The 9,975-nt window shown below is 37.5% G+C and overlaps 1 protein-coding gene across 2 annotated transcripts; it reads left to right on the top strand.

Moving 5' to 3' along the window:
- Nucleotides 1-7,177: 7,177 nt before the first annotated feature.
- LOC149657102 (uncharacterized) lies at nt 7,178-8,453 on the top strand. 2 transcript variants are annotated; one of them, XM_089844558.1, is made up of 2 exons: nt 7,178-7,624; nt 7,709-8,453. In XM_089844558.1, exon 2 carries the CDS (start codon nt 8,055-8,057, stop codon nt 8,388-8,390), a length of 336 nt encoding a protein of 111 aa, XP_089700684.1. In that variant the 5' UTR covers nt 7,178-7,624; nt 7,709-8,054; the 3' UTR covers nt 8,391-8,453. The 2 variants fall into 2 exon arrangements, with proteins under 2 accessions (XP_089700684.1, XP_089700685.1); XM_089844559.1 differs by having other exon boundaries at nt 7,178-7,886; nt 7,956-8,453.
- Nucleotides 8,454-9,975: the final 1,522 nt, after the last annotated feature.

Genomic DNA, 9,975 nt, shown 5'->3' with positions numbered 1-9,975 from the left:
TTAGAATCAGTAAGGTAGATAGGGGGAAAGTAAAGCACTTGGAAGATTCCCCGCGCCATGAAAACCTAGAAACCCCCTTTCCTCTCTCTCACAGTTCCTACCCCCTCGCGTAGGAGAGGCATTGCACATTGCCAGTGCCTATTTGCAACTGAAAAATAGTTCTGTAAACAGTTTTAAAAGGACTCATACTAGCTAAGGCTTAACAAGATTGCATACGGATATACGGTAAAGCAACATCTGTGAGTGGAAAGTTAAAATTAATAAATGACGATCTTTACCACGGACGATACTGGAAGTAGAATTAGAATATTTAACTCTATGAAAGGTAATGGATCCATGAATGAACTGTTATATGATATGATTTGCCAGTGTGATCTTCTTAAGTCAAAACATGAAGAAGATAGTGGTGGTTATTCTGCATTTCTTTTTGCCTGGACTAGGTGGATTAGTCAACTAAAATGGGCCCGACACTGTAATTATATGTGACATAGGGAAATACAAAAATTAAAGGATAAAAATCAGCGCCCCGAATTTTTAAACGATGTAACACTTGGTCGATTTGAATTTTCCTTTAGAAAGAGCAGACAATTTCACCGGCTACTGTGCCGGGTCGCTGCCGTCGCTATGAACTACCTCTCAAAAAAAATCGATAAGGGGTTGGGGTGTATTGGCTAACTCCCATAGGGGGTAAGGGAGAGGAGAGAGAGCTTCTAAACTTAGAGGACACCCACAGTCAAAGGTGGGGGACCATCCTCGAGCTTTACTTTCCCCCTATCTACTTTTGGTACAGCGGGGGTTCACGCGTTTCTCTCTAATGTGCCCTAGGGCCAATAGAGCTGGCCATGTTCCCTACTCTGAGCACTTGAAAACGATTGGTCTTAGTCCCCTTGAGGTGCGTCGTGCAGTTTCCGATATAATTATACTTTGGTGTCTCCGTGGTTTTTTGGATTTTAAACTGGAAACCTTTGTCCGGATAAACCCTAGACATTCAGCTCTCACTTATTCTTTACAATTTGTTTTGTGTTTATCGCTTCAAAATTCATTTTTCTATCGAGTAGTGAGGACCTGGAATTCTCTTCCTGATGATCTTCGCCGTGAAAAGTCTTTCCAGGCCTTCAAATCTGGGGTTTCTCAATTTCTTTACACTAACTGGCTTAATTCTTTACTTAAAATTACTCAAAATTTTAGTCAGTCATAGATTTGTATTTATAATGTTATAATTTAAGTTTAAGTTTTATTTGTCCTTTTCTGTGTATGTGTCCTGGTAACCACACTTTTCAGGCGTAGGCCTTCTGTGGTTGCCTGTAACGCCTGTTACTTATATTATTATTATTAGTGGCCGCCAATTTGGCATTTTGCGCATGCGCAGTGAGAAAATTAAATCAACTTCCGTCCCAATTTAGAGGGCAGAGAGGGGGTAATTATACAATTCAATGAATCAGTGACGTCGCTAGGCCTTCTAAAATAATCCGTAAACCCTACCAAAAATTGCTCGTATAGCCCCCTAAAGTTCTGTAGCAATATATAAAAAGTTATATTGATAGATTCGTTAAGTTTCAATACAAAACTTTGGTATTAATTTCTTATAATAACTTTAAAATAGTTTGCCCATATACCCCCGTCCCCCAAATTTCAAACCCTAGCCACGCTTCTGCAATGAATATAAATGTATCAATTCAACTAAAGACCGGGTAAGAATATTTTTAAATAATAAATATTTGGAATGTGAATTTAATCAACAGAGATTGTGTTCAATTTCCTAACACATTTTTTCTGTGAGGCTAAACTTTTCTCGTAACCAGTAAAATCAAATAGAGGTAAACACCTAATTAAAACCTATAGTTGTATTTATGGCAAATTCCTTAATGCTTTAGGAACTCTACCTGCATTAAGAGACTGTGTTGTGATAATTTGTTTGTTACCCGAATTTATATAGGCTCTTGAATATTTTCTCGGTTCTATCACATACTTAATTTTAGGGTAAAAGCTAGAAGCTACGTTTCTGAATCTCTATCTTTTGAGGAGAAGTTCCATTGCAAAGCGAAGAACTTCAAAGGTAATGAGAAAAAGTTCTAATGTAAAGAGAGGAAGTTCAATAGTAATGAGAAGAAATTGAATAGTAAGAAGAAGAAGTTCAATAGTAAAGAGAAGAAATTGAATAGTAAAAAGAAGAAGTTCATTGTAAAAAGAAGTTCAATGATATTGGGAAGTTCATGAGAAAGAGAAGAAATTCCATGGTAAATAGAAGAAGTTCAATGATATTGGGAAGTTCATGAGAAAGAGAAGAAATTCCATGGTAAATAGAAGAATCTCAAAGGTAAAAGAAGAAGTTCAATGATTGGTTAACGCTTATTACTTGGCAAGCGGCAATCTCCCGCAAAATCGCACTGCGAACTACCTTTCGGTGAGAATCTTGATAAAAATAGCGTCTATTGGAGATAGCTTTCCGTTCATTTCAAAGTTAAAGCAGCCGCCCAGATTTTACTTCGAACGATGATAATCGAAATACGTTTGAGTATAATGGTGAAATATTGTGTGAAAAGATAGGGACTCACGCGGTCAGGATATCATATTTTTCCAAGTTCGAAAACCAACAAGAAATTGTTAAAATTGTCTTCAAAACTCTTCCCTGATGCTGCTACAGCCAACGGAAGCTTTTTTCTTATCAAGATGCTCGACTATAGAGGACAGTTCGAATGCGCCATTTTTCGGCAAATCTGTTGCGACTTGAACCCCCAATCCCCCTTCTTCCGTCGTGGTAGTGTTGGGTGATTCCACCGCATCTCAACACCTTCCTGGTTGTAGGTTTTAGCAAAACAGGAGGCGACCACTTTGTGACGTAAGTAAACTTATTAAGTTTAATTTCCACATTGTCTAGTATTTGAACTACCTAAAGCATATATTAGTCGAAATGAAACGCTTCTACCTTTCATATATTAATAAAATGACAATTATAATTATCGAACCATTGCTAAAGTATAATATCTAAATGAGAAATCACAGTGTATTTGTGGGAGAAGATTAGGGTATAGTTTATAGGAGAAGGGTCTTGAGTAAACGTAACGACGCGTGATCAATTGGATCGGGGGTGTCAAAATATGCTATTTTTTGTGTTATGTAGTTTATAGACGGCCCCTTATGTAAGAAAGAAAAAAGACGGATCTCAAATTATCCTTCGTTGGAAATTATTTAAAGGTAATTTAATGTAAAGTGATGTTATGATTATATTTTGTAACCTTAATCGGAAAGGACACTTCGTCTTAAATCGTCATGAAACCAAAGTTCACTCGATGTGTTTTAGTATACGATGTGAGTGAATGAAAGATCTTAAATATTAGAAACATTTGATGTGCTAACCTCTTTCAGTGTTGCGACGGCAAACTTGTGAGCCAAAACATTACCATGATAACCATGGACCTTCATAAGGGTTTCCGAGATGTTTAAAAATGGTATAAATTTTAATCTAACGAAAAAAGTGTGAATTCGTAAATAGTTATTGAGTTTATCAATTGTACCAAACAATATCATTTCACTATTAAATTACTTACGATTAGGGATGAACCGGTACCGAAAAGGGGTGAATTCATAAATAGTTATTGAGTTTATCAATTGTACCATGAGTTAATAATATGTTAGCTCCCTATAAGTTACTCAGGCAATTCATTTCTATACTCCAGCCGCCGGCTTCCCAATTATATGCGACGCTCTGCGGCCGCCACGTGAACGAAAATCTTATTTACTCTTCTTTCCGGTTTTTCCCCGGAAGCGCGTGTAGTGGAAGCTGGCCAATGATATCGGAGCTATTTAAGCAGCCAAATATTTCGCTCAGTAGCCTCGGTTAAGAAAACAGTTAGGAGATCAGTGGATTGGATTTAGCTCAGTTGTATAATTTTCTGGTTTAGAGTCACAATAACAACTCTTATCTTTTGCATTCTTTATCAATATCGGCAAATTGCATTGAGTTCCTGCATTTTTGTCTCAGTACTGGCCCAAACGCCATGATTTAATGTTAAATTGTTAAAACATAAACATTCACGACTAAAACATCTTGGTGAAAAGGCAGCCGACGACTCGAGGTCGAGGAGCCGTACGAGCGGGATTTTTTTTTGTCGACAAGAGAGAGCGCAACATTCGGATTTTTTTCCCGCGCGGGCGAAATGAGAAGAAATCGCTGGATACATTACGCCTATGGAGCCTGAGTAACTTATAGGGAGCTAACATATTATTAACTCATGATTGTACCAAACAATATCATTTCACTATTAAATTACTTACGATTAGGGATGAACCGGTACCGATACCATATCGGTATCGGCACCGATACTCGGGGTTTCCCGATAGTATCGGATCATTTGGTTTAATATGATACCAGAAGGGGATAATAGAAGAAGGATGACACTCTGTATCCTCTTATTGCTTTAGTTAGGTAACGTCATTCTTCCCAGGCTCACCCTTTTAGTTTGCTTTCCCGCTCATCAAACTTCAGATGGGCATCGCACCATGCAGGGTGAATACTATAATTGTTTGGCACTAAATCCCCATCAATCATCCCACAAACCTCGTCTTGACGTGGGACAAAAATGCGCAAACGCGTCTTGCCAAATGTTTAAACTCTAATAGAGTAAGGATGAGGGAACTATTTATCGCGTATGTGATTCGTTTTAGTAACCTTGCTCTAAATGCTAATATGATGTTAGGAAGAATGACTTTACACTTACCCCGCTTTGCGGTACACTTCTCTCGAAGAGAAGTATTATATACTTCTGATGATACTAAACCGATACTCGTTTAAAATGCAATATATGGCGCTACATGATATTTTAGGTCTTTCAGTAATGTATTGATGGTGATGTCTTATTTCTATGAATGTCAATCGTGATGATTTCTCATTTATATAAAAAGTACCTGAATTTAGTTTATCTAATAACTCTGTTTTATATTAGTTTAAGGATAAAAGGGCCTCTCAGCATATACTAGTTAAAAAAGACAAGCCGTGATATTATTTTGAAAATACCTCTATACATTTTACTTGGTAGTATAATCCACGAAATTACCCTTTAAATTATTTCCTAGAATTTTTAATACATATGTAAAAGTCACTGTACTACTAAAAATATCGGTATCGGTTGAAGTATCGGGTTTTTGGATCATAGTGGGTAAATATCGTTATTGATCGGTATCGGTTCATGTTTGCATCGGTATCGGGATAAGCCTGGTATCGGCCATCACTACTTACGATACGTTTCGAATATTGTTAAGAATATAAGCTGGCATAAAATAAACAAACGAATATCGGTGAGTAACAACTCCTTTTAAAATATCTCGTCCAAGCTGATCCATATCCTGTATATATTTAAGTGATGAGCATTTAAAGAATTATTTACATTAGTAAAGATATCTTTAATCCCGTAGGAGTATTTTTCATACTTACATATGTTGTTCCAAACTTAAATTCTCGCGAATTATTTCCATCATACATCTCGCGTTTATGTAACAACGCTTTGAACACCAACTGAATTTCAGAGTGACACAAGCTAAACAACTAAATTGCTATAAGGGACTTCAGAAATTGTTAGAGTTCAGATGTGGTCGTATCGAAATATTTTGTAAGGTCTCCTATGGAGTTCTTAATTGTCTTATCCCTTCAAAATATATTTTTCGAATGTAGAGACCAGTGTTAATTTGAATATATATTACAATTTTCGTAAAAGTATAATTTCGTATAATTTAAAGCAATTTGCATATTTCCTTAAATGAGTATTTTTGAAAAGGAGAAATTGCGGCCGCGTTTACACTCGGCTCTTCAAAACCGTTATGGTATAAATGTAATCATTAGTTGTTAACCGTATGGATCTTTCACGAGAAAATGTTCACTCTCATTTTTAAGGGGGTTTTTTGTTTAAAAAAGGAATTAACATTTTCTAGTGAAGGATCGTTAACAGCTAAAGATTGCATTTCGACCTTTTGAAAGCGGTTCAAAACGGTTTCAAAATGTCTAGTGTAAACGTGGCTGAAGTGTGTTATATGAAATGTTAATTATCATAAACTCATCAGTATTCTGATTGCTTTGGCCTTTCCTCTAATGACTTTCATTTCATAGACTAATTGTAAATATTAAAAGGTAGATCTGGTTCACGGGTAGTTGAGCGGTTTTCAAAAGAGCGTTTTTGAATAAAGCGGTGCCCAAAACAGCGGTTTGCAAAACCGCGTGGAAGCAAAACCGCGGTTGCTGTTTTGCGTTTCTCAATACAGCGCTATTTCCCAAAACAGCGGTTGCTGTTTCCGCGTTTCTCAATATAGTGCTATTTTCCCAACCAGCGGTTTAGCACTACAGCGTTTCATAACCGTTTGTGATTCTCAGGTTATGGACTGGTTCGCGGAATATATTTTGGAAAAGGTGGCAGCAAATTAATAAGAGTATATTTTGGAAAAGGTGGCAGCTAATGAATAGGAAAATATTTTGGAAAAGGTGGCAGCTAATTAATAGGAGAATATTTTGTAAAAGGTGGCAGCTAATTAATAGGAGAATATTTTGAAAAGGTGGCAGCTAATTATTTCGAGGATATTTTGGAAAAGGTGGCAGCAAATTAATAGGAGGATATTTTGGATAAGGTGGAAGGTAATTTATAGGAGTTCAAAAAACCCATCCCAACAAAACATTAAAACGCTTTAACACACTAGACCACGAAAATGTTTGTTTGACAACCACTAAAATTCAAACCTAAAGCTGAAATTAATACTAATTAGAGCTCGGCATTATCCATCCGTTATCCGTAAATTAGTGAATAATTGACTATTTATAGATAAATGTTGTGGACATAATTCGATTTAACATACAACTTCTGTTGATAATTCTGGATTATGGATAAAATAACGTGGATAATGGATAGATAATGCCGAGCTCTAATACTTATACCTTCAACAATACGAAACAACGCTCAAGATATAAACGCTGTAATCAAAATTCGCTGAAACGAGAAATGGCTATAATGGCAAACGCGTTTATGAAAAAGCCGTTTTGGACAATGCTGTTTTGATAACACGCCCAATCGATAACATACCGGTAGATCTTATGCTGAAGAAATGAAAGGGTTTTGTCGTACGTGTTCTGCGACATTGGTGTTTATCATCACCTTATTTGCCTAAACTCATTTAGAACTTCCAGTTATCTTATTATACAGGGTGTTTCTGAAAAGTCCATCACAAATTAAGGGGCGTGTTTATGGGACCAAACTGAGCGGAAAGTACCAAAGAACATGGGGTCTACAACATTTAGTTTCGGAGATATGGCCCCCCAAACATTTGCCCCAAAAACGAGAAAATATCCCAAAATGTGGAGTAAGGGTTATTGCCATTACCCAACTTGTTTCGAAGTCATAGACAATTTCAATAGCCTTGAATTTGAGAAACACTACTGTAACTTTAGATAGCAGAAGGGTATAAATGGGTAGAAGTACGCGTACGGCGGTAATGTAAAGCTAATGCCAAGTGTCATAGTGTTTTAAGATTTCTCAGCACCCAGTAAAATGGTGGACCTCAACCTAGAGGGCAAGAAGTCCCAGAGGCCGTAGAAGACGAAGTCCTTACTATTTTCGAGGACGAACCAGAAGCAAGTACCCGCCAGGTGAGTAAGCGATTAGGCGTTGGTCACGTGCTCGTGTGGAAAATCCTCAAAAGTCACCAGTTTCATTCTTACCATTTTCAAAAGGTTCAAGGTTTGAATTCCGCGGACTACCCACGACGCATTGATAAACGCCATTGATTTCCCGCGTAGTCTGTTAGTCACAGACGAAGCTAATTTTTCGCAAGATGGTATTATTAACCTGCATAATAAGCATCAATGGTCCCAAAGAAACCCTCACGCAACGCTCGTTAAATCTCACCAAGTACAATTTAGTTTAAACGTGTGGTGCGGTATTGTAGGTGACAATTTAATTGGATCTTATTTTCTACAGCCCAGGTTAAACGGTGAGGCGTACCTACAATTCTTACAAGACGTTTTACCGGAATTACTTGACGACGTGCCCTTAGGTTTGGTGCGCAGAATGTAGTTCATGCATGACGGTGCACCACCACATTTCAGTCTCGCTGTCCGAGCTCACCTTAACGCGACGTTCTCTTTTCGGTGGATAGGTCGAGGTGGACCCGTGAAATGGCCTGCTCGATCACCCGACCCTAACCCGTGCGATTTCTACCTTTGGGGCCACTTGAAGGACATAGTTTATCAGAGTGAAGTACCTGATGTGGAAGAGCTTCGTCGACGAATCGTTAATGCCTGTCAAACTATTCGCGATACTCCAGGCATTTTGCAACGTGTTAGGGAATCGTTTGTAAGGCGTGTTCAAGTTTGCCTTAACGCGGGTGGTGAACACTTTGAACAATTCTTGTAGTAGTTATTTGTTACAGATTAAGAATGAAGAACTAATAAAAAATACATTTACATTGGGATCGTATCATGGCGTTTTCTCTGTGACACATCAAACACTAACGTAATGAACAAACTCAACCTTCAATCGCAACCATTTTACTGGGTGCTGAGAAATGTTAAAACACTATGACACTTGGTATTAGTTTAACATTACCGCCGTACGCGTACTTCTACCCATTTATACCCTTCTGCTATCTAAAGTTACATTAGTGTTTCTCAAATTCAAGGCTATTGAAATTCTCTTTGACTTCGAAACAAGTTGGGTAATGGCAATAACCCTTACTCCACATTTTGGGATATTTTTTCGTTTTTGGGGCAAATGTTTGGGGGGCCATATCTCCGAAACTAAATGTTGTAGACCCCATGTTCTTTGATACGTTTCACTCAGTTTGGTCCAATAATCACGCTCCTTAATTTGTGATGGACCTTTCAAAAACACCCTGTATATGGTCTGAGGCTTTAGCTCTATAAATCGTTTCTTAAAATATCTATGTAATAATTGTGGCTTTGTGAGATTCCTGGAAATGGTTTCTCGTTATGCTGACCTTCTATTCGTCCTTAGTCTATGACAAAACTGTGAGTCGATACAACACGCACACAAACACTATCAACTCGAAAAGATTCTAAACTCATTACGACTTTAAAAATCTGCATAAGGGGCGTTGATATAACTTGCGAGATGTGTCTAGCATTTTTGACGCCTATATTTCGATATCAAGAAAGACCGAGTGCTATACTAAAAGCCTTATATATTTGAAAGTTTACTTAGACTCAAATCATGATTGTAGTATTAAACTTGTTTAAGTAATATATTAGAAAAGTTAAATTGATGTAGATAGTATTGATTTGTACCTGGTTAAATAGAGTTTAAATTGGTTAAGATTCAAGACGAAACTTTTCCTTCGAAACCTGGTAAAATGGTCCAATTTCAGATTTAGAAAGCTTCGCTGAGATTTAGACAGGAAAAATGCATGTCACTTTCTAGAGAAAGATGTCCATGGTTATACTTAAATTTGGGGAAAATTGCATTTGTACTGCTAAGAAGCATGTTATTTCATGAGTTAATAATATGTTAGCTCCCTATAAGTTACTCAGGCTCCATAGGCGTAATGTATCCAGCGATTTCTTCTCATTTCGCCCGCGCGGGAAAAAAATCCGAATGTTGCGCTCTCTCTTGTCGACAAAAAAAAATCCCGCTCGTACGGCTCCTCGACCTCGAGTCGTCGGCTGCCTTTTCACCAAGATGTTTTAGTCGTGAATGTTTATGTTTTAACAATTTAACATTAAATCATGGCGTTTGGGCCAGTACTGAGACAAAAATAAATGCAGGAACTCAATGCAATTTGCCGATATTGATAAAGAATGCAAAAGATAAGAGTTGTTATTGTGACTCTAAACCAGAAAATTATACAACTGAGCTAAATCCAATCCACTGATCTCCTAACTGTTTTCTTAACCGAGGCTACTGAGCGAAATATTTGGCTGCTTAAATAGCTCCGATATTATTGGCCAGCTTCCACTACACGCGCTTCCGGGGAAAAACCGGA

The sequence above is a fragment of the Phalangium opilio genome, unplaced genomic scaffold, assembly GCF_054372755.1.
Source record: "Phalangium opilio isolate 3A_F unplaced genomic scaffold, DU_Popi_V2 ptg000077l_1, whole genome shotgun sequence".
Classification (NCBI taxonomy): Eukaryota; Metazoa; Arthropoda; class Arachnida; order Opiliones; family Phalangiidae; genus Phalangium; species Phalangium opilio.
Note: the sequence above shows the minus strand (reverse complement) of the source record. Positions and strands in the feature narration are given on the sequence as shown.